Genomic DNA, 25,009 nt, shown 5'->3' on the forward strand with positions numbered 1-25,009 from the left:
CTTAAATTCACTGAGCTCTTCAGAACGGCCCATTCTTCCACAAATGTTTGGAAACCTGACTGCAAGACTAGGTGCCTGATTTTATACATCCGCGATACTGGGTCTGAATGGAACACCTGAATTCAATGATTAAGAGGCGTATTCCAGTATTTTTATCCATTTAGTGTAGTTTGATGTTTAGTGAAGTTACTATTCAATGTGACATGTTTTGTCAGGTTTTGAGGGGAGATTTAAGTCCTGTATGGATACACTAGATGGCACTAGATCCTTCTTAAATAGCATTAATGTCCCATAGCGTGGGTGTGTAGAAATCATACAAAGCTAGAATAGCCAATTGATGATTCTCATGTGCTGCTAAAACTACAAAATTTGTTCTGTAAATACAGAAACACGATTAAGCTGCAGAATTCTAATGCATATTAAAATATTATTTCATCCATCCATTTTCCAGAACCACTTAAATGTGAATCATTGAAGGTACATGCAGTATCACAGGGCAAACACAGAGCGAGACCTGTGAGGGAACATCCTGCTGTCAGAAGCAGCACCAGCACCTGCATGCCATCACCTGCCTGCCAACACCTGCCTGCCATCACCTGCTTGCCATCACCTGCATGCCATCACCTGCCTACCATCACCTGCTTGCCATCACCTGCCTGCCTTCATCTGCTTGCCACCACCTGCCTACCATCACCTGCTTGCCAACACCTGCCTGCCATCACCTGCCTACCATCACCTGCTTGCCATCATCTGCTTGCCACCACCTGCCTACCATCACCTGTTGCCAACACCTGCCTGCCGTCACCTGCCTGCCATCACCTGCTTATCTTCCACATTTAGACTCCAATCTTAAAATTAGGATTATTCCATTTTGTTCAGTTGACTTTCTCTGCCAGAGAAATTGACTGAAAATCATTCATTGAGGTTAAGTGGATATTGTCTTCAAAGGAAAAAATATGAAAGGGTTTTGAGCGTGGAAAAATAATTTCTGCGGCAGTAAGTTCAATATTGAGAATGCCCCAAGAAAAGTGATCATAATTATAATAATTATATATTAAGATATTAACAGGAGCTGGTTAGGGCAAGCTGTTTGTTCTTAACAGCAGTTCAGATCCCAGGCATTCCCCCAGGAGACTTCTGATTGCTGTCATTTATATCACACTTATGTAGGTCGGTTTAATCGGAGTGTCTCCTGTGAATCATTTTTATTTCCCACGTCTCTGTTCGGTGTTTTCTAATTGGATCAACCTCCAAATGCATTTAACTCTCTTCACTGTAATGGTTTGGTTCTTTCTCATTTGATCTGCAGCTTTATTTGTTGGCAAAATTGGGCCATTTCTGAACCACAGTTAACCCTTTATTGTTTGTCAAATTAGAACTAAGGGCCGCAATGAATATGACTATAACCACTACTCCTCTGCTGTTTTATTCATTACATTACAGCCCTCAGGTCCAACTCTGCCCTGTGGTTTCGTGCTTCTCACTGATAAGGCGAAAGACGTCTGAAATCAATGAAAACTTCAAACGCTGTTACCCAGCAGGGTCCTGGTTGCATCCTCTGCTATCTGAACCACCTGCTGATGACTGCAACACAACAGAGAGACTTGCAGTGCAACCTCAGTACACACACTCATGTGTTTAATATCTGTGGCCAGACATTAAATGTGGAGGTGCCAGTACTAGTAGCAAAAAAAGTAGAACACCCAAGTACTAGTTCATTGTTGCACTTAATTTTACAAGGTTATTTGGGAGACAATTGTTGTCTCAAACTTTTCCAAAAGCTTTGAGTGAGAAGTAAGGACAGAGACAGAATTCTAACTTGCTGGCACTATAGCCTGGTCCTGCTGCAGTGTCATCTGGTCCTGCTGCAGTGGAGCCTGGTCCTGCCACAGTGTACCCTGGTCCTGCTGTGGTGGAGCCTAGTCCTGCCCCAGTGTACCCTGGTCCTGTTGCAGTGTAGCCTGGCCCTGCTTCAAAGTAGCCTAGTTCATCAACACACCATTTACAGCCACCCTGTGATTTGACTCTCTTGCCATCCATGTACATTGAAGTGACACATTAAAATCCATGTCATTGACTGCTCCCTATCCTCCCCCAGCCCTATATGAACTTGTCCCTCCCTCTCTCTTATTCTCTCCTCTCCTGGTAGCTGGCCTACATGGGCACATTTTCATCTTGAGTATAGAGTGAGGGAGGGTGGGTTGGACAGTCATCTTCTTGTTATAGAACTTGGTCCAGGAAACCAACATAACAGCTGCAGAAAAACTGGGGCAGGATTCTGGAGAGAGCTAGTCTTATGCACAGCTCATTCTGGAAGAAGCAAATGAACATGAGTGAACCTGAGAATGCAGGACCATTTTGGGTGAGCTTTTGATTGACAAATAGTTCAAAACTCTCATTTTAAAGAGACTGGTTTTAGCAACAGGACAAAGAAAAAGAGAGTAAAAGAGAAAGGTGGGCCCCCATTCATCTGGCTAATTCTGCTCCTCACCGATAGGAAAATGCAGCTGATAAATATAATAAATATATTACAAGCAATATAGTTAGCAGATATTTTAAAAGGACAGAGCAGAGTGTATCTTTTTTGTCTGTATATTGTAGAGCTGAATGGTGTATCGTGCACATCCCCTCGGCTTTACCTCTCTGTCTGACCTCCCTCAGACTCAGCTACCTATTTATTTTTTTTCTCAATTCAAATTTCTATTTATTTTGTTTTCCGTTTGACAGAAAAAATTGCTACAAATCAAAATTTTTATTATTTTGTCTTATTTGCTTTAAATGAATACGCTTTCATTTTTAATTTAGCTGGTATACTGCATTTTTACAGAAATTTATTTTCAGCTGACTTGTATGTTTATAGCTTTGACGCATATCTCTTACTCCCAGTAAAACAGCAAACTGAACAGAATGAAATTAAATTACGAGAGTGTGTGTGTCTGTGTGTGTGTGTGTGGCAGTATGTGTGTATCTGTGTATGTGTTTGTGTGTGTGTGTGTGGCAGTATGTGTGTATCTGTGTGTGTCTGTGTATGTGTTTGTGTGTGTGTGTGTGTGAGAGAGAGAGAGAGAGAGAGAGAGAGAGAGAGAGGGTGGTGATGAGAGAGAAGCAGTTCCGCACTATTTCAGCAGTGGGGACCTGAGATGGGGGAGTGTGAGAGGCTGAGTGGGAGAGTGAGAATGAAAGGCAGCAGCGAGAGCCTCAGGCGTCTGCCGGACCGTCCGTCGGGGCAGGAGACCTCCATCTGAGCTGCTCCAGCTGGGCAAATGCTGGAGGAAGAGCACGACTCAATCATCTGCTCTCAGCTCCTCAGCTCACATGTACTGTTCATGAGGATGATGATTCTGATGAAGAGAAGACAGACAAAGGGACTGCTCATATTTTTGGGGTAAGAAAGCCATGACAACCATAAGGAAACCGTCAACATGGCATCCTTGAAAACTCAGTAAAAAGTCTCTCATTGTGTGTGACTTGCATGCTTCATTTAGTGGGTTAATCGGCAACCAAACAGTTGCTGTGTAGGGAGGACTTACGTTATCAATAAAATAACTCAGCTAAAGCTTGGAACAGGGACAGATTTAGGTAAATGGGTTGAAATTAGCATACTTCCACAGAAAGAATGGGACATGGTATGGCTAAGGGACACTAAGAGGGTTTCTATTAGCATAACGTTAGCACAGTAAGCGTGAAAGGAACGTGGTACGGCTGAGGGACACTGAGAGGGTTTCTATTAGCATAACGTTAGCACAGTAAGTGTGAAAGGAACGTGGTACGGCTGAAGGACACTGAGAGGGTTGCTATTAGCATAACATTAGCACAGTAAGTGTGAAAGGGATGTGGTATGGCTGAGGGACACAGAGGGTTGCTATTAGCAAGCGTTTGCACAGTAAGTATGAAAGGGACGTAGTACGGCTGAGGGACACTGAGAGGGTTGATATTAGCTTAACGTTAGCACAGTAAGTGTTAAAGGAACGTGGTACGGCTGAGGGACACTGAGAGGGTTGCTATTAGCATAACGTTAGCACAGTAGGCGTGAAAGGAACGTGGTACGGCTGAGGGACACTGAGAGGCTTTATTAATATTAACATGATGTTACCACAGGGAGCAAAAGAGGATGCAGTGTGGCAGATGGACTCAGAGAGAGATGCTGTATGAACTGCTAGTAGAGTTTGGCCCTGTTCCTGCTCTGATAGATGATTGTCTGCCAATACCCTGGAACTGAGTACAAATGATTAACTAAACATCCATATTCAAGCTACCACACATCTGGATATACCCGTATGTGTGTGTGTATGTGTGTGTGGGGAGGGGGGTTACTCACTGGGAGTAATCTTACAGCTGATGGAGTATATTGTTAGTTGTCTATAATCAATTTCACTGTCAAGACAGTTTTATGTGCAGGGCTTGTCCTTCGATATCAGCAAAGTGATTTGCCTGTGGGGCAGTTTTTTAATTGTAGAGGCAGATTATTGTCTTAGCAGAAGTTGTAAGAAGACATGGGGAAGCCACTGAGCAGGCCTGACTGCCTGAGACGGGGTCACCACAGCTCCCGCTGCCTTGGGAAAGGACAAGGGGAGGATGGGGCCATTGAGGACTGTTACATCCCCCAACGCTCCATCTACGATACCGTGCGCATCAATGAGCAAATTGACCAGGGCTCTGTCTCTAGCACACTGGCCTCTGGGGGGGGTGAAGGCAGCACCCTCTCCACAGAAGGCACCCTGGGAGCCGTGGGCACATCTCGGCCTGGCTCAGGCAGAAAGCTTGATGAGAGGCAAATCTATGATGCCCTCAAGCTGAGTGCAGAGCCCCTGAGCCTGTCCACTGGCGAGGTTGGGGCCTCCGTGTCACCAGGGGCTTCATCCTGCTCATCCGTACTTGGGGGGGCCAGACGATCCATTGGTTTTGAACGGAATGAACAAAGTCGCCGGTCCTGGAAAACCTTCCTGCCTGCAGAGTTTGTGGAGGAGGCAACAGAAAAACAAGTGTTGGGAACCCCACCTGCTCCCTGCATGGCATCCCCCACTGACAGTCCTCCCACTCAGATCTCTTTCACGGAGAGGGGTGAGACCCCTCCGCTCAGCCCAGCAGCGTCCTGCGTTCCCTCCCAGACCCTGAACACTACCCCAGCCAGTGATTTGAGGCTGGTTTCAGTCTCCTCTTCCAGTCAGACTTTTCCCTCCGTACGGCTCGGCTCTGCCCCACTGCCTCAGCCACTTTTCACCTGCATGGCACTGAAGAGGGATACTGAAGCTGAAGGGGATCCTCTGGCTGCCGAATTGGATGGTGATAAAGTCCCTCTTCTTCCTCCACTGGTTCCCCTCACACCCACGCTCTGTCCCTCATCTACAGAGCGTACCTGGCCCCGCAGGCTGATGGGACGCAGGAGGACTGTGAGCCAGGGTGGCGTGCTCCACAATCTCCCCATCCTGCCACCACTGCCCCCTCTGCTGGCTGAGCAGAGTGGTGCGGATGAGGTAGTCTGCCTGCTTGGCCCTGCCTCACTTTTCCCACAGGGACGGCCCAGCGTGGCTGGTGAGCTGCGCCTAGGTGACAGGGAGTGGCGGGGCCTTCAGCAACTGGAAGAAGAGGAGGAAGATGAGGGGAGTGAGGGAAGACAGGAGACAGATGAGTACACCTGGGAGGCTCTGCTTCGGCAGGTCGACTCTCTCTGGGAACCAATGGCAGGGGGGGCCGACATGGCAGGCTGGGACCCCCAGCACATGGGCTCCCTGGGCCGCTGGCCACTGCTGCGCCCCCCCGCTGGGTTTGGGGGCTCAGAGCCCCCCTCTGGCCCAGGGTCTGAGCTTGGGTCTGACGACCTGGAGCTGGAGGGGTTTGGAGAGGAGGCTAAGGAAGGGGTGGGTCTGACAAGCCCCACATTCCCCATGGTGGGGCGAGCCTCCAGCAGGCCCAGCACATTTCCAGGAGCCAGGCCAAGTCTGGAGCTCAGCCCTGCAGAGGAGAGGGAGGACGAGCAGCATAGTGCTAACGAATACGGGCAGGACAGGACTACTGCACAGGAATCGGAGGTGTTCAAACGAGACAACCTGGGGGAGCTGGATGCACTGTCAGATGGTGGCAGGGCGAATTATAGCACGGACACCATTAACACCACATCAGAGGAAGCCTTGCCAGAGAGTAGAGTTGTCAGGGAAGATGTCGTCATGGATACTCAGTATGCTGGGAACACAGAAAGCCTCCAGATGGGAGCCACTGAAGGCCAGGAGGAGGCATGTTCAGAGGGGGGGGAGGAGAAGGAGGCTGTCAGGCTGCAGGAGGTGAGCGTTGACCTGCAAAATGGGAAAGTGGACTCTTCCCGTCGCAGCAGAGACCTGCCCCTCCCCCTGTCCCCCTCCAAGCACGAGCTGGGTGGCTCAGCCCTGGAGGGGAAGGCTGATGCCTTTGTCACCACAGACAGCTTTGTTTACCTGGCAGTGTCTGCATTGACCCCGTTTCCGCAGGACACCAAGCCCCCCTCCCTGGATGGCTCTGAGCCCCCCAGTCCCGGAGCCCTGCCTCAGCCCTGGCCTGAGGAGAGTGACTTTCTCTCCACAGACAGCTTTGTGTACCTGGCTGCTCCAGAGCGCCTCACACTGGCTCCAGGGCAGAGCAGTGCATGTGGAGATTCCCAGGGTTCTAGTTCAGAAGATAGTCGATCTGGAGTGGACTTTGTGCTGGGCTCCATGAACGGCGAAAGTGACTGGGACTCGGATGGATCTGGGTCTGAGCGAGCACCAGACCTGCCCAGCTGGGATCACTGGGAAGAGCTAGAACCAGCAGTCCTGCAAGAGCTTTTCCGAGATGACCAGTGGGAGCACGAATTGGGGCCGTGTGACTGCGGGTCCAATGTTGTACGAGAAGGAGAAGGTGAAGGACAAGAGGAAGCAAAAGAGGTGGAGGATGGACTGCAGCCATCAGAGCAGGTCGAGGAGCAGAACCCCTTCATAAAGGTAGAGCAGCTCTTTAAAATCTGCCCGTGCCAATTGTACATGTCAAACACTGATTACGTCAGTCATACATTTATCAGTGAGGGTGTCAGTTGCACAGTGTGTCCATATTAGTCTGCAAATGTATGAGTGTCTGACAAATACACACTGTGGTCTTCCTAAACACCATCTTCTTAGCCACACTATGGAGTAGTGGAGCATCTTCTCTGTGTAGATACACATTATTGTGCTTCTCATCACAGTCCATTCCTCTTTCAGCTTAATTCTCCTCTTCTGAAACCAACTGCCCCCCATTTTAAATAACATTATGTACCACCTCCTACTAAAACCACCCACACTGCATTTCTCTCGATCCCGCAGACATAATGAAATGAAGCTGTTCTCACACGGTGCACAGACTGCTGCCATTTGCATACTTACATAAGAAGCGGCTCTTGATCCCTCACCTCCAGTAAACAGCCTGTTCTGCCTCCTCCATCTCTCTGGCCTGCACTCACTGGGCATGCGCGCTTGCGTGTGCACCCTTATTTTTGTGTGTGTCTGTGTGTGCTGGTGTGTGTGTAAGTGCTCCTGTATAAGTGCACAAAGCAGCAAGCTACAGCAGAGCTATGAGTCACCCTTAAGCTTGTATCACACAGACATGCAGACATACTTACAAATGCAGCTGTACTGTAGTGTCTGCTGCTGAACTTGCTTCTGATTGGTGTTGTGTTTGTGTTTTATCTTTTCTATCTGCCAACTCTAAAATTGCAGGGTGTGCGGAGGATCGGAAACATATACCCAACAGCATGGGGCATAAGGCGAGGGACAAACTCGATGGTATGCAAGTCCATCATAGGACACACTGGGTGGGATTACAGTCCATCATAGGACACACTGGATGGAATGCCAGTCCATCAGATGACACACTGGATGGAATGCCAGTCCATCAGATGACACACTGGATGGAATGCCGGTCCATCATAGGACACACTGGGTGGGATTACAGTCCATCATAGGACACACTGGATGGAATGCCGGTCCATCATAGGACACACTGGGTGGGATTACAGTCCATCATAGGACACACTGGATGGAATGCCGGTCCATCATAGGACACACTGGATGGAATGCCGGTCCATCATAGGACACACTGGATGGAATTCCGGTCCATCATATGACACACTGGATGGAATGCCAGTCCATCATAGGACACATTGGATGGAATGCCGGTCCATATTAGGACACACTGGATGGATTGCCGGTCCATCATACGACACATTGGATGGAATGCCAGTCCATCAAAGAACTCACACATGCACACTATGGGTAATTTAGATATGCATGCCTAACAGTGAACTATTGGAGGGAACTAGAATACCCAGAGAAAATCTATACAGCACAGGTATGACATGCAAGCTGCATGCAGCGTGGGCTGGAGCCAAGTGCACGCACCTGTCACTGAGTCACCTTGGTTCTTCTCTCTGTGTTATTGTACTGAGTGTTAATTGGTGCTGTGTCTTTGCTCATGCACTGTTTTTGAATGGTGCAGTATCTGTAATATTGTATGAATTTCTGATTGCGGCTGTGTTACAACTATTTGTGTTCAGTTTGTAATTATATAGCCCCTTTCCCAATTTAATATTTAGAATTACGTAGGTCCTCAGTGTGCTTAATATAGAATTGAACAGCAGTGGCACTTACTTCTAATGGTCCACATGTCCGTATGAGTTGTTCAGTATTTAAGTGGCGCACTGTGTTCTTCATTACCCCCTATTCTCGGCTTCTGTCCCTGACCCACTTTAGGATGAACTCGTTTATTGTCCTAAAATAGAATCACTAAGGGCCTTAATTATTACAGAGCCCTGGTCTCTCCTCTCACACTACACTGGAGACATGCAGGACCTTTTGGGAATGGAGCAGCCGATGAACATAAGAAATGTACAAAGGAGAGGAGGCCATTCATCCCATTGAACTCATTTGGGGAGAAATTAACTAATAGCTTAAAGTTGTTAAAATCTTATCTAGCTCTGATTTAAAGGAACCCAGGGTTTTAGCTTGGACTGCACTAACAGGGCTATTCCATACTCGACACGCTGTGGAAGGAAGTGCTTCTCAAATCCAGTTTAAAATGTTCTCCTGCTACTTTCCACCTATATCCATGAGTTCTTATTTGTTTGAACAGCATCCAAACCTAGAATCTTAGAATCTTATATACCTGGATCACACCCCGACCCCCCATAGAGCAGTTCATGCACACACAGACACGCACAAAGATAAGGGTGCACATGCAGGCGTGCATGCCCAGGTACGAGAGAGTGGATGCAGGAGGCAGAACAGGCAATTTACTGGAAGTGAGGGATCAAGAGCCGCTTCTTATGTAAGTATGCAAATGGCAGCAGTCTGTGCACCGTGTGAGAACAGCTTCATTTCATTATGTCTGCAGGATAGAGAGAAATGCAACTTAGGGGCATTATGTGGCAAGAGTTTCCTGTGGGTGGGCTTTAAGGTTATTGTGGGCGGGCTTTAAAGTTGATGTAGGTGGGGTTTAATCATTAAGGTCATGGGTAGGCTTTTACTTGCTGTTATTAATGGTGACACTTAACCACCAAAATTCAGAAACAGATAAACATTTTTAAAAGCATATGACATTATAAAATGAACTTACAAAGACTCCCATTTTTTACTGTATTTTATCCGTGTTATTTTCTTATCATTAAGCAGTGAATGTGTCACATGTGGTTTTGCTCGGTGTCCTTACCTTCAGCAACCTTCACTCATGCTGTATTTCTAGATTCTGATGAGCCAGTGGAGAGAAACCATAGCAGAACTGGACCCGTGGCTCGAGGAGATGGAGTCCAGCGTCGCTCAGCTGTTGTCACCAGCATGCGGCCTGGAGGAGCTGACGCAGCAGCAGGACCAGCTGAGGGTGAGGTGTGTGTGTGTGTGGACATGCTTCTCTGTCTTGTGCGGACAAACACTTTAGGACAGTTTTATCACAAAACCTGGACAAATCAGTGCTCTTTCTCCTCTCTCTTGCAGCTTCTAAGGGAGTGTATTTCCGAGCACCAAGCCTATATCAGCAAGCTCCTCCTGACTGGGTCTCAGCTTATTAGCCTTGGTGCCCTGGAGGAGGTGCCAGTGAGGCAGCGCTCCTGCTCAGCAGAGCAGCGTTATGTGGCTGTCATGGAGAAGGTTAGGAGTCATGGCAGAGCCCTGGTGGAGGCCATCTGTCAGTCCTCACAGGTACTACCCAGCCTTCACATCACACTCCGATTACTCTCGCTTGAACTATAATTGTAAGCCTTACACTCACATAAATATTCACATCCTCTCCATGCAGTTCCATGAGAAGATAGGATCTTTATTGGAGACCTTGGAGAGGGCAGCACTGCGTCTGAGACAGCGCCCACCAGTGGCTGTGGAGGTAGAGAAGATTCAGGAGCAACTTGCAGTCCACCGTGCAGCTGGATGGGAGTTGGACAAGCTGCTTCCAAGCTACGGTGTCCTCTGCCACCAGGGGGAGGAAATGGCAACCTGGGAGAAACATGCCTACCCAGAAACCCAGAGTGAGATGAAAAGTAGTAGATCTACAGAATCATATTGAATTTATGAAGTAACAATATTAATGAGTGACTGATATGAATGATTGTAAGTCGCCTTTATGTAACGCAGCAGTGCAGCTGCAGCGGCTGCAGAGCGTGTGGAATGAAATCCGCCAGCGTGCAGACGAGCGTGAAGCAAAGCTGCTGGCGGCCCTGGATCTGGCGCAGGCTTTCTGGGCTGAGGCAGAGCAACTCCAGGACACACTGCGAGACGCACACGTCGCGGTGAAGGAGCTGGAGGCTCCTGAGATTGACCCAGTCCTCATCAAGCACCAGATGGAAATCACAGAGGTCAGCTTTTAACGCATCACAACAGGCGGGAGGATTTGTAATGCATAGGCTTTTTGTATCAGCCACCTGTTGGGGAGCCCAGGGAGCTGGGGGCTAAGGGCCTCGCTCAAGGACCCACAGACGTGCTGAGGCTGGGACTGAACCGGTGACCTTCTGATAAGCCCTCTGAGCCACATACTGCTCCCTGGTACCACTTTCTGATGATAAAGCATTTTCCTGGTTTCTCTCAGCGCTGGTGTCTCTCGGCACTGGTATCTTTGCACTGGTGTCTCTCGGTGATGGTGCTTGTCAGTTCTGCTGTCTCTCAAGCCTGGTGTCTCTCAGTGGAGTGTTTCTGTTTTGGTTGAGCCTCTAAGTATCCTATGTTTTTGCTTCGCTTCTATAGTCCATTAGGACTGAGGTAGATGGGCTGTGGCAGAAACTGGGTGCTCTGCGCACACTGGGTGCTGATCTCATTGCTGCTTGCGGAGAAACAGACAAACAACAGGTGGTGAAAACCATGGAGGAGGTGAGTGGAAGAGGAGTGCATGAGTAAGGAAAGGAGCTGGCAGTGGAGAACAAGAAAAGGGAGAAACAAGAAACCAGGATGAAGGCAGTGTTCCAAAAATTGATGCTTTTTTGGATTTTCTTCTGTCAAACCCTTCAGATAAACACAGCCTGGGACAGGCTCAGCAGGACATGTGGAGAGAGAAAGGAAAGATTGGAAGAGGCCTTGATGACATCACTGCAGTACCAACATGCCCTGCAGGTAAGGTCTCTGCAGGCGCTGCCAGCATGCTGCTGAGCTCGTTAGTGCTCCTCGCCATATCTATTTAGATGAATAACAGGGCTTTTTCTTACTTTGATTATCTGGTCTCTATGTCTCTCCCAGAACATGTTTGATTACCTGGACAGTGCTGTGCGGGAGCTCAATGAAATGTCCCTTGTGGTGGTCGATCTCGGAACTGTCATGCAGCAGATGGAGGAACTCAAGGTTGTAGTGTGTGTTTGTGTTTGCACGGTATTGCTGTGTATTTGCCTGTGTTTGTGTTTACATGCTATTGCTCTGTATTTGCCTGTGTTTGTGTTTACATGCTATTGCTGTGTATTTGCCTGTGTTTGTGTTTACATGCTATTGCTGTGTATTTGCCTGTGTTAATGTTCACATGCTATTGCTGTGTAGTTGCATGCGTTAGTGTTTGCATGGTATTGTTGAGGATTTGCATGTATTTGTGTTTGCATGACACTGCTATGTATCTGCATGTAATGTTTGTCTGTGGACATGCATGTGAGCCCATGGCATTTATGTGTGTATTTTCTTGTGTGCACTTTGTTCTGGGGCGTCACAAAAAGCTCGGCTGTCTCTTTTCCCTGTGCTGACACAGCTGTACTAAGTGTCTTCTGTATCTCTATTCTTATAGCTGTACAGAGCAGGTGTATATCAGCAGCAGATCAACATGGAGGCCCTGACCAACCAGCAAGCAGCACTCTTAAAGAGGACCACAGACCTTGCAGAGAAAAATAAGATCCAAGAGCCACTCACGGTGCTGAGGGAGCTGTGGGATCATTTGGGGACCAAGATAATGCAGAGACAAGTAAACACACACAAGTCTGTGGCTCCATAATTCTCATTCATCCATATTCACTGCTTCTTATATTCACTGCTTCTTATATTCACTGCTCACCATTCTTATTAGGAGAATAGTAAACACTTTCTTTATGTTTGCCTTCAGTGTTACCAATTTGTTTTGCTGCTGCCTTTCTAGCACCAGCTGCAGGGTGCATTGTTGGCTCTGGGCCAATTTGAATACATCCTGTCTGAGCTGCAGTCCTGGCTGTGCCAGACCCACATCTCCCTGGAAACACTGCAAGCAGTCAGCTGTGATCCCAGGACCATTGAGATGGAGCTCGCCCAGCACCGGGTAGGCCTCCTTCTTTGGTTTTATGCGCACTGCACATCTACAGACCTGCATCTTTGCATAGGTACTTATACACCCTACACCAATGGCACTTTTACTGCCACCAAGAAGCAAGCTGTACCCAAGCCGTACCACGAACTTGCGGTGTTCCTTTGCAAAGGATGCAGTACCCGAACTGTACATGTTCTGATATGGTCCTACTTACTTGCAGGGCCAAAAGCATGACTAAATGGATCTGGTTGTATAACAAATAAAATAATAATAATTGCACATAGTAAACCACAATGTACACTGTGTGAACAGAAAATAAGCATCTCTTTGGTTTGACTTCACTGTTGCACTTCAAACCTAAAAATGCCTTTGCAAAGCCAACCCTTCTGCAGTGGAAAATCAAAGCCAGCTGGAACCACGCTAGCTGTAACTAGTCCTTCTTCACGGTACAGCTCGGGTATGGGTCAGTGCCTGTATGCCAGTGGAAAAGCATCATAAATGTCTATGTCTGCCGTCATCTTCTTTACTTACCTCTCTCAGGTACTGAAGAATGAACTACTGTCACGTAATTCCATGATGGAAAATATCAGTGGTGCGGGCTGGGAGCTCATGGAGTCCAGCTCGGGGGAGAGGGCCAGCCATCTGCAGGAGCAACTGGAGACTCTCAATCATAGTTGGCAGAGTTTGCTACTCAAGGTCCAGGCGCAGCAGAAAATACTGGAGGCCGCACTGCTGAAGGTTCATGGAGACAGGCGGCGCTGAAAATGAGATAAGAGGAAAGGCAATACAAGGCACTCATTTAGAAAGGAGGGCTAGTAAATTTGCTTGTTTTCTGTCTGTTATCCAGGCAGAACGATACCAGAGAGAACTGGAGGACAGCATTCAGTGGCTAAGTGACACAGAAAAGCAGCTGGCGGATGCCGTGCCTACTGGGGGCCTGCCGGAGACTGGCCGCGATCAGCTGCAGCGTCACTTGGTACGAAGCCCAGGGACGGATTATGGGTTGTGTGGGCCCCTGGGCAAAACGTTCGCGAGGGCCCCCCCCACCAACACCAGCACCACCGCCACAATTCAAGGGCCCTTGGCAGCCAAACGCCCTCCCGATAGGGTCAGGGGCCCTTGTAGGCAGAGGATCAAAGAATGTAGGCCCTCTAAAATAGACAAACGAAAATACATTGTTGATAAGCGTTGCAAATTGTTTTGGGCTAGGGGCCCCACGGGCCCCCAGCACCCCAAGGGCCCCTGGGCAGCGGCCCCGCTGGCCCGGTCCGCAATCCGTCCCTGACTAAGCCGTTACATGAGCACTGCTGTGCAGCAGTGGTGGGCACAGCTAACAAAAAGTTAACTTCAGTAATTTTACGAATTTAGCTTTGGTTTGGTTTTTGACTCTGTCACCCTTAAAAACACACATAGAAAGCTGAAAATATTAACTTGTTTAACACTGGAGTCCCTTTGGCCAAATTAGAGTGATTACCAGGAGATATTTAGAACTGACCCAATTGAGTAAATAACCCTCACCCCTAACCCTAACCCCTAACCCCTAACCCCTAACCCTAACCCAATTGAGTATCAATACATTCTGTCGAGTCCCCAAAATAGTCCTGCATTGAAACTTTCTTTCAATGCTGACATTTTGCCCTCAGTGAAGCTGCTTGGGGACTACAAACATGGCACCGTTTACCTGGAACTAAGAAGGAGGGTCTCAGCTCTGTAATGGACTGTAGCTCTGACAATCAGAATCTGGAAAATACAACCAGGGACCTGTTTCACGAAGCAGGATTTCTTGCTCAGCCAAATTACTTGTCAGATTAAGGTAGTCTGGGCTATATGTAAGTGATTGAAATTAAAGTCCATTTAAAGTCGGGTACCTTAAATCCAAGTTATCCGGCTAAGCTACAAATCCATCTTTGTGATACATTCATTCATTAATATTTATTTTATCAGGCAAACTACAGTCCCCTGTTTTCTGCTTATCTCAGGGTCCAACAGTTTAAGTTGACTTTATCTTTGTTCACTTACATTTAACCCAGTCTATCTTAAATCTGACAAGTTATCAACCAATCACATGATGTGTTTACCTGTAGTCAGCCAATAGCATGCCAGACAGACTGTTGCAGTCTGAGGCACACTCACAACAGACATATCAAGAATGTATGGTTTTATGGTTTGCAAGCGTTTTTGACCATGAAACTTTATTCACTAAGCCTAAGAAATAATGTTAACAGTTTTACAGTTAGCCAAACTAAATTTAGTGGAAGATAATTGGTCTGCTAGCAGTTTGAGCTATTAATTAAGTTCTCCCCAAACCAGCTTGATGGGCCGAATGGCCTCCTCTCGTTTGTAAATGTATTATGTTCTTATGTTCAAAGCAGAAACACGAATCTGCTAATGAAAAAGTTACCTTTGCTAATTAGCAGAACCCTGCCTGCCACTGCCGTGCAGGTGCACACAGACATTCTGAATCCATGCAATCGTTCTTCATGCAGGCACTGCAGGAGGAGCTGCTGCAGCGAGTTGATCAGTTCCATCGGCTCCTGGACCAGAGACAGACTATGCTGCCACCTCACGGAGAGGAGGGTGAGGGTGGACTTAGCATTGGACAGACTCTCCAGAAATTGACTCTGCTTCAGAACAAGTGGAGCACACTTAACACCAGGATGGAGGAGAAGAAGGTGAGAAACAGATGGCTGTCTAGCTGGTCTCTTAATTACATTGTCGATATTTGCTTTGGGCAGCATTGTGGCTTGGGGGTAGTCCTGTATTCTGGCATCTCCAGGGCAGGAGGCTCGAATTCCACTCTGGTTGTGTGAGTGTTTGCATGCTCTCCCTTTTCTTTGTGCAAATAGGTGTATGGAATGGAAATGCATCCTATCCATCATGCTCTCAGTATCCTGAGGTCCCAGGCTCACTGTGATGCTGTATGTAATAAGTAGAGGTTCATTGGAGTTGCCAAATTGCTCGTAGGTATGCATGTATGAATGACTGGTGTGTGAGTGACTGGTGTGTGAGTGTGCCCTGCGATGGGTTGGTTAAGTTGTCTCTTTGGGTTTTCGGTATTTCAGTGTTTTCCATTCATATACTATACAAATATTAATTCATATTTCAAAGGCAATTATATGTGTAACATAAATAGAAGCATAGCTTGGTAAGATAACATGTCTATGATTAATTTCCAGCAAAGGAGTTCATTTTCTATATGATGCAGTGCTGGGATGCAGGGCTCACTGAAGAAGCTGAGCTGAGCGACATGCTATCTCTTCCTTCATTTCTTTCTACTGTCCACAGCTGAGGCTGGAGCAGATGGTTACCCTGGCAACAGCCTTCCAGGCCTCCCTGCAGGTGTGCATCAACTGGCTGATCCAGGCGGAGCAAGCACTCAACATGGCCCCACCCCCTAGCCTCATCCTGGACACCGTGCTGCTCCAGATTGCTCAGCATCAGGTGAGAAGAGTGTAGTCCAAGCCCAGATGGGGGGTTAGTCTGGATCCAGATGGGGGGTTAGTCCGGGCCCAGATGGGGGGTTAGTCTGGGCCCAGATGGGGGCTTTCTCCAGGTCCAGCTGAGGACATTGCTGGCTGGATATGCTGCCATTTTTTTAGGATTTATATTTTACTTAATGGAAATTTATTAAAAAATGTTCATCCATATTCCTTCTTTGTGCCATATTACAGTGAGTCAGGATCATGCTGTGGACAGGATGTGACAAACTTCCTCTCTTATGCTGTTCCATTTCTCTTTCTCTTCCTCTTTGCATTTTGTCCCTCATCACTCTTTCCCCAGGAGTTTATGACTGGGCTGAATTCTCACAGGAACCTGGTCCTGGTTCTGGAAACAGATGGGTCCCACCTGAGTTCTATGAGTTTGGAGCAAGATGTGGTTCTGATACGCAGCCTCCTATTGCGCGTGCATGCCCGCTGGGACCAGCTTGTACAGAGTTCATTGGACCGGGACCGACGTCTGGAAAAGGCCCGCCTCACAGCTGAGAAGGTACTAACCCACATAAAATTACAGACCTCGGATAGAAGGTACTGACCCACCCAGTAGCATTGCGAACCATATCATAACCAAAATGCTCTGATTCCTGGTGCTCTCTTTTGGCAGTTCAAGGAGGCGTGGCTTGAATTCTGGGAATGGCTACAGGAAGCAGAGAGCCGACTGGATGCAGATCTGGAGATAAGTAATGACCCAGGACTTGTCAACCGGCTGTTGATTGACCATAAGGTAATTCACCCTCCACTTCAAATGTGCACACATCTTATTACATATGCCAGAGTTATATGGTCATATCTGTTCCACAGGAGTTCCAGAAGTTTCTTCATTCTAAGCGGCCAGTATTTTACACCACGGTTCGATTCTGCCGGACCATCCGTGAGCAAGCCACCCTGCCTGCTGACACATTGAAACTGGGAAACTTGCTGGGCAAGATCCGTGATAAGTGGGACTACGTCTGTGGGAGGACTGTAGACAGGTACCGAGGAGAACATACAAACAAAAAGAAAGGGGACAGGTAGAGAGGAGAGGGGACAAAAAGAATGACATTGGAGTGATAGAGCAGAGAGTAGACAAATAGAAAATGGACAGCTGCAGTGGAGAGGAACGAATACAAAGAGAGAGGACAGGTAGAGAGGAGAGTGACAAATAGACAGTGAACAGGTACATAGGACAGCAATAAACAAATACAGAGGAAACAGGTACAAACAGGTACAGAGGAGAGCATACAAACAAAAAGAAAGGGGACAGGTAGATAGGAGAGGGGACAAACAATAAGAGAATGGGCAGGTAGAGAGGAGAATGGACAAACAATAAGAGAATGGGCAGGTAGAGAGGAGAATGGACAAACAATAAGAGAATGGGCAGGTAGAGAGGAGAATGGACAAACAATAAGAGAATGGGCAGGTAGAGAGGAGAATGGACAAACAATAAGAGAATCGGCAAGTTCAGGGGATTCTGGACAAAAAATTATGTGGGCAGGTATAGAGAAGAGGGTACAAAAATAATGACAGTGGAGAGATAGAGGAGAGAGTAGACTAATAGAAAATGGACAGCTGCAGAGGAGAGGGATGAATAGACATTGAAAAGGTCCACAGGACAGCAACAAACAAGTACAGATGAAACAGATACAAACAGGTACAGAGGAAAGGAGACAAATAAAAAGAGAGAGGACAGGTACTGAGGAGATCAACAGTTAAACAGAAAATGGACAGTAGCAGAGGAGAGAGACAAATAACAGGAGAATGGGCAGGTAGAGGGTACAGTGGACAAATAAGTGAGCAGGTACAGGTCAGAGCAGCAAAAAAGAGAGTGGACAGGTACAGAGGACAAACAAAAAGGAGAGTGGGCAGGTAGAAATGCAGAGAGAAGAGTAGCAAACTTTTTATGGGTTCATCCATCCATGCATCCATCCATGCATCCATCCATGCATCCATCCATGCATCCATCTGTTTCCCATTCTGCATATCTATATCATTCAGTACATCATAAAGATGTGGTGTCTTATCTGCATGTGTGTTACTATGCATACTGTTGCTATGTGTTTGGTGAGTTTGTATTATTTTAACATTACAGAACCTCTTTCCTTCAGGCAGCAGCAGCTAGACCAGGCTCTTCTCGAGGTGGGCCAGGTAGATGTCGCCCTGCAGGGCATCCTTGACTGGCTGCTGCAGGTAGAACCCCAGCTTGATGAGCAGGATCCGGTGCATGGGGATCTGGGTCTGGTGGCCCACTTGGTCGACTCACATAAGGTAGCACCATTACAGTGGCTGTGGGCATCGGGGGGGGGGGGCATGGATACCCTGACAAATTCAGAGGACCTAGCACTTTACAGGGGCCACAATAGGGGCATGGATACCCTGACAAATTCAGGGGGCCCTTGCACTTTACAGGGGCCACAATAGGGGCATGGATACCCTGACAAATTCAGGGGGCCCTTGCACTTTACAGGGGCCACAATAGGGGCATGGATACCCTGACAAATTCAGGGGGCCCTTGCACTTTACAGGGGCCACAATAGGGGCATGGATACCCTGACAAATTCAGGGGGCCCTTGCACTTTACAGGGGCCCTTGAATGCAGAAAATTATGTAACATAAGGGATGCGGGGGGCCCCAAGGTGATATTTTGTCAGGGGGCCCATAATGTCTAGCTAGTCCCCTGACCATGGCTGTAGTTTTCTGTGGAAGATACTGCTGCTTGGCTTACTGGAAACTATGTTGTCATGGTGACAGGTTCTCCAGCAGGAGCTGGGGAAGAGAGCAGGGAGCTTTGAGGCTTTGAAGCACTCGGCTGCTGAGCTGATGGAGAGGAGCGGCCTGCACGAGCAGCTGCAGGATGTGAGCCAGCGTTGGGATAGGGTCTGCAGTCTGTCCGTTACCAGGCAGCTCCGCCTACAGCAGGCCCTCAAACAGGTACCCAGAGCCCGCTCACATTTACTACCATGGAACAATAAAGGTTACTTGCACTAACTTGCTTTCATTACTTTTACTACTAAAATTAACTTTCATTGAATTGTAACAAATTCAGATGTTTTTTTTTTAACTCAGTATTAAAAATTATTACTCCTTAATCTAATGTGGCCCATGCTTGTTCAGCACGTTACTCACTGATCTTCTCTCACCCCAGGCTGAGGAGTTTCATAGCTGGGTGCAACGCCTACGGGCTTGGCTTTCTGGGCTGGAGCAGGGCTTGCACTACCGCGGCCTCCTTCCGGAAGAGGAGCACCCTTTGCAGGCACTTTTGCAAAGCCAGAAGGAGCTGATGCAGGCCATGCAGGGAAAGCGCCAGGATGTGGACAGGGTGGTCAGCTTGGGGGAGGCCATTCTCAGAGTCTGCCACCCAGATGGCTTCATCTCCATCAACCTGGGGGTCGCCAGTCTCCAAGAGCGCTTTCAAGAGGTGGGCTCACCTCAGTGGCAGGGAGATGGTGATATGGGCGACTTCTGGTCGAGTACCAGTACCAAAAGTTCCAGTACCGAAAGTGCCAAACCAGCTGGGGTACTTATTTGGTACTTTGGTACTTTGGGGTGGGACTGGCAAACGTATTTGCTGTCGATTGGTTATGCAAATAGCCTGCCGCTGAAACACAAAGTACAACCGGCATCTTTGGAAACACACAGCGGACTGCGGGAAATGAAATAAAAAGCTGTAGAAACAAAAATATTACAAAAGTAAAATGAAATGATGGACAAATGAGGAAACACAGGCTTTAATCGCCATATAGTCAGATGAACAGATCCAGTGGGATTTAGATGCACGACTCAAAATAAAAAAGTATTTGCCGTAATAGCAGGCCGCTTGGAAGAAATGGGGCAGACGCGAAACACCCAACAATGCCGCTTGAAAATCAAAAAACTTAAGCAGGACTACAGGAAAGTCAAGGATCATAATAACATGTTTGAGTTCAGCGAAAGAAATTCCGCGCCGAGCTTTGTGATGATGTCAGTCAGGGGCGGTCATTGATGATGTCATTTGGTGCCGTACCAGTTTTTATGCCAGTGGAAAACCAACACAAAAGAAGTAGCATACTTTTGGTACTTTATGGAGGTACCGATAGTACCGAAAGAACGGTACCTGGTGCGGTGAAAATGTGCCCCAAGAGTCATTAGATTACATATTGACGTCACACAATACATCACACTGCTGACCGCCATCCCAAGCTTTCCGTTCGGAGGAGAGTGTTCTGCTCATGTTTGCACTCAGCTCACTTACCTTCACGCATCAGTCTGCCGTCATTACCAAAATAAGGCAATATTCTCAATTGCAACATTATGAGAGAACACTATAATTGGATTGTTACTATTGCTGTGACTGCTTCAGTTGTAATTCTATAAAAATAAATATACTTAACAGCATGCACAACGCTTATTCGAATTAGAATAGCGCTCTCCCTACTCCAACCCCCAATTTTTTCCACGCTCTGTGTACGGTTCGCTTTCCAGTAAAGGGCCGTCAGATTTCATGGTCAGTCTAATTCATGAGTGTCCACGTCAGTGTGGTTCAGTACTGAGTGTATAAATGCCAAAATGTTGGTATATGTAGCTGCACGAAACAGTGGCCTAAAATGATTATTATATGTGAGTTTCCCGATATGCCCACTTTTCTGTTGATACCGATGGAGTTTTAACCCCACAGCACAGCCATAGGTGCCTGCCTGCCTTCCAGTAGTGTCTGTTTGGTCTATGGAGCATCTACTTCTGTGTCATAACAGCTGATTCTAGACAGGGCAGTCATTACCTTTATGTATGTGAGTAGCACTAAAGCACTAAGGAAGGCAGACGTGATATCAGGTAAGTGAAAGGTGATTTTTTTGCTGTTGCTTGATAACGAGAATAGAGGTTGCAAGAAGTTGTCAAATTTGTTGCTAGGTGCTGGATAATATTTTTAGTTGCTGGGGAAGGTCAAAAAGTTGCAAAATCCTATAATAAAGTCGCTAAATTGGCAACACTGTACTGACGTCTGCAGAATCATAGCAACCTTTGGAGAGTGGTCTGATGACCTCACGCTTGTGTTTTGCCGTGCATGCAGGTGTTGACATGGGTTAAGCAGCATGAGCAGAGACTGGAGAGAGCACTGGAGGAGCTGCAGAAGGGCACAGTACAGCTGCAAGATCTGCAGTCTTGGCTGCTGTGGGCAGAGTCTCGACTGGCTCAGCGTGAAGCTTCCCCCCTGCCCCAGGAGCCCATGCAGCTCCGAGCACTGATTTCTGAGCACTATGTATGATTCTTCTTGATTATTGGTTCTTTCTCTTTTGGTGTTCTGTGACCTTCGTATTGCTTGTCTGTTATCTTAGCTTCTTGTACTTGCCATAATGCATTTCACCTTCTCTTCAGGCTTTCATGGAGGAAGTGAAACACAAGCAGGAAGATGTGGACCAGATGCCCAAGAACTATCGGAAGAAAACATCAGGGAACAGCTTTGGAGAGAGACTCAGAATGTGTGAGTCATTAATTATGGTGTGTCTCTCTTTCACCAACATGAATTTTCATGTCAGATGTAACCATGGCAACCTCCTTTATTCGCAGGTGAGAAATGCTGCTGTCAGTGGCAGAAAGTGTGGCAAAGCTCCCTTCTGTACCAACGCAAGCTTAGTGATGCCCTCTATAGGTTGGAAGAGGTACTGCCGAGCACAGGAACTGTTAATCTATTTATTTGTTCTGTTAATTGTCTTGTAACTATTTGCTCTCTACTGTAATGAGACTTTCCCCTGATACCTCTAAAATGTTTCTGGATGTGATGTCATATCTCGTTTGGCAGCTGAAGGAGGCTCCAGCCTTTGACTTTGAAACATGGAGGCAGAGGTATATGCTCTGGCTCCACCTTCGGAAGGACAGCCTCATGGAAGTCTTCCGGAACATTGACAGAGACCAAGATGGCAGGATCAGGCGGCTTGAATTCACAGAGGGAATTCTGGATACCAGTATGTTCACACATCAAACCCTAACCCTAACCCTAACCCTTCCATACTTTATACAGATTTGCACATAGTGGCTGCACGATGATTTCAAAGTAAGCTTATAATTGTTTAACAATGTGATCACTTTCTTTAGACGATGATGTTACAGTGTCCCAAAAATGACGTCACAGAGTGGTGAACATGCACTGGGGGGTGAGATACTTGTGGAGGCAGTGGGCAGTGGTGTCTTGATGATTAGGGAAGCGCACAGTCACCATGATATGGATAGTAAATATATTCTAGGTGTGTTTACTAGTCTTCGGTTTAGTGAGTAATGTGCCCCTTTTAGTCCTGTTTGTTCTTTGTTCTTTCAGACTTTCCTACCAGTCAGCAGGAACTGGTGGCAGTGGCAGACATCTTTGACCAGGATGGTTATATCGACTATTACCAGTTTGTGGCAGCTCTACTGTCCAGCAGGGACCACTGGCATTTCAGCAGTGACAGGGGCAGCATGGAAAATGAGGTGACATGCATTTTATTTTTACTCACATAAAGATCAGCATTCCTCAGAGCTAGTAAGAATGCCAATGTGATTTTCTCTTTGTCTCTGTCCCTCTGGTCTCAGATGTTCAGACAAGTAGTGCAGTGTAGATGTGCAAAGCGGTTCCAGGTTGAACCACTGGGGGGTGATAAGTATAAGGTGAGTCAATGCACCTGCATGCATGAGTCTTTCATTGAGACTCACAAGCAGCTGGTCTGACTATTCTTCAAATAGACTACCTGTAACACTCCATGAATGTTCACTTGCATACTGGCCCTGTTCATAGGAAGGTCTGCCCAGACCTCCCAAAGAGGGCATTCACTCTGACAGCACTTTGGCTGGCGTTCTCCACGCCCAGGGACGGATTATGGGTTGTGTGGGCCCCTGGGCAAAATGTTCGCGAGGGCCCCCAACCACCACCACCACCACCACAATCACCACAATTCACGGGCCCTTGGCAGCCAAACGCCCTCCCTATAGGGTCAAAGAATGTAGGCCCTCTAAAATAGACAAACGAAAATACATTGTTGATAAGCGTTGCAAATTGTTTTGGGCTAGGGGCCCCACGGGCCCCCAGCACCCCAAGGGCCCCTGGGCAGCGGCCCCACTGGCCCGGTCCGTAATCCATCCCTGTCCACGCCGGGTGCTTTTTAGCTGAGTTTAGGACTGCATGCAGAAATGGTTTGTTATTATCAGCATTTGGAAACGTAAACTGCACATTCTGGTCTCTTTCTGCTTATCACAGTTCTGGGACTCTGAATGCTCAGTTCGAAGGCTTTTTGGGTTGGTGCTGGTTCGACTCGGAAATGTCTACATGGCTCTGGATCAGTTCCTTCTGAAGTATGACCCCTGCCGAGGTGAGAACCTCCGCAGTTCCCCAAGCACACAATATACTGCATATGAACATAAGTTTGTCTAAGCAGCTTCCCAGATTTTCACATTGTCAGCTCAATGCATATATTTCATTCTTAAATCCGTTGTAACAAAACTGAATAATAGACACTTTCGGGCTCTTTTTCAGTAGTTAGGGTTAGGGTTCTGTTATTCAGCAGTTAGGGGTTAGGGTTCTGTTATTCAGCAGTTAGGGGTTAGAGTTCTGTTATTCAGCAGTTAGGGGTTAGGGTTCTGTTATTCAGCAGTTAGGGGTCAGGGTTCTGTTATTCAGCAGTTAGGGGTTAGGGTTCTGTTTTTCAGCAGTTATGCAAAATGTGCCCTCAGTACACAAATATTCACTTTTATCTTTCTGAAAATTTATTCTGTGCCCCCAGCATCTGGCCCAACAGGCTGCAGTCAGCGAAAACTGAGCAGGAAGAGAGGTGCTGATGTCTAGGAGGCCTGAGAGGGTGCAAGGAACCGCAGCAAATGTGCAAAAGTGACTGCAGTGTCACGTCTCTGTAATCCCGATAATTCAAGTGCTTTCCACTCTGCTCCTGTGAATAAATTTAGCTATTTTACTGGCAGTATGGAAAAACCAGGATGACTTGATGAGTATTAATTTTCTCCTACAGCGAAGCAGGATTTGGTGTCATGGCACTGATACCATGATCTCAGACGGCTCCACTGTGAGACCAGAGCCCTGGTTACTATCTCCGTTCCTTGTGAGTGATGTGACGTGTGAAAATTTGAAATTTTGAAAAAGTAGAAAAGGAATTTGTACATGTTGGTATTATTATTACTGGGAAGTCTAAGCCAGTTCATTGCATGTATTTTCACTGCTAGCTGTAGCTTCTGTTAGCCCTGCCTCAGTTCTGCTGACCTGTGGGTTTAAACTGAATAGACTGTCTGTGAGCATTATGATCATCTGCTGGTCAGTATTGTAACCTTGGAGACTAATAATATTTTAATTGGTTCAAGTCAAAAGGGCTGAACTGGATACTTTAAACCCTGTACAAGTGACTGTGAACTTGTGAGTGGTATGTGGTGCAGTGTGTGTGTGTGTGTGTGTGTGGGGGGGGGCAAAAGTAGTTTATATTCATTATCAGAGAATTCTGACATTCATGGGTCTTCCAGAGATGGAAGAAGCCTGTATTTGTTTTTATTTATTTATTCATGGTAACATGGAGGAGTGATTACACCAGGAAATAAAATTAAATACAAATAGTTAAAAAAAGATTTATTCTTATTATCCTTTGTTTTACATACAAAGCTTTGTGTGAGTTGTTGTAGAAGGCGACTGTCTGGTTATAAGTGTGTTTGTGTGGTGAGTGTTATTGTCAGGCTCACTGTCACTGCACTACATTAACTGTAAAGTTCTGCACTGCATACAGAGATGTTGGATTAAGGACAGCAGGATTACAGGAGAAAGGAAAATCCTCAGAATGTTTTGAAATGCAGTGCAAATTTCAAAATAAAACCCTTTTACCATGTTA

General features: G+C 47.0%; 1 protein-coding gene across 6 annotated transcripts; it reads left to right on the forward strand.

Moving 5' to 3' along the window:
* Window positions 1-1,101: 1,101 nt before the first annotated feature.
* LOC125727804 (microtubule-actin cross-linking factor 1, isoforms 6/7-like) lies at window positions 1,102-25,009 on the forward strand. 6 transcript variants are annotated; one of them, XM_049004748.1, is made up of 30 exons: window positions 1,102-3,385; window positions 4,443-6,950; window positions 7,701-7,766; window positions 9,721-9,855; window positions 9,969-10,172; window positions 10,270-10,495; window positions 10,602-10,822; window positions 11,208-11,330; window positions 11,469-11,570; window positions 11,694-11,795; window positions 12,223-12,396; window positions 12,568-12,723; window positions 13,252-13,449; window positions 13,559-13,687; window positions 15,198-15,383; window positions 15,997-16,152; window positions 16,492-16,698; window positions 16,813-16,932; window positions 17,010-17,179; window positions 18,293-18,452; window positions 18,936-19,115; window positions 19,330-19,602; window positions 21,232-21,420; window positions 21,537-21,642; window positions 21,729-21,820; window positions 21,961-22,123; window positions 22,474-22,622; window positions 22,725-22,799; window positions 23,386-23,497; window positions 23,909-25,009. In XM_049004748.1, the coding sequence occupies exons 2-30, from the start codon at window positions 4,494-4,496 to the stop codon at window positions 23,968-23,970; spliced, it is 6,693 nt and encodes a 2,230-aa protein (XP_048860705.1). In that variant the 5' UTR covers window positions 1,102-3,385; window positions 4,443-4,493; the 3' UTR covers window positions 23,971-25,009. The 6 variants fall into 6 exon arrangements, with proteins under 6 accessions (XP_048860705.1, XP_048860706.1, XP_048860707.1 ...); XM_049004749.1 differs by having other exon boundaries at window positions 4,463-6,950; XM_049004750.1 differs by having other exon boundaries at window positions 4,479-6,950.

This window comes from Brienomyrus brachyistius, unplaced genomic scaffold (genome assembly GCF_023856365.1).
Source record: "Brienomyrus brachyistius isolate T26 unplaced genomic scaffold, BBRACH_0.4 scaffold118, whole genome shotgun sequence".
Taxonomy (NCBI): domain Eukaryota; kingdom Metazoa; phylum Chordata; class Actinopteri; order Osteoglossiformes; family Mormyridae; genus Brienomyrus; species Brienomyrus brachyistius.

Bases quoted from the DNA above. Each gene is read 5' to 3' on its own strand.
- LOC125727804 (XM_049004747.1), top strand. From the start codon at position 4,494: ATGGGGAAGCCACTGAGCAGGCCTGACTGCCTGAGACGGGGTCACCAC. The intron at 10,173-10,269 runs GTACTACCCAGC...CTCTCCATGCAG, and splicing joins CCATCTGTCAGTCCTCACAG to TTCCATGAGAAGATAGGATC. The intron at 12,724-13,251 runs GTAGGCCTCCTT...TACCTCTCTCAG, and splicing joins TGGAGCTCGCCCAGCACCGG to GTACTGAAGAATGAACTACT.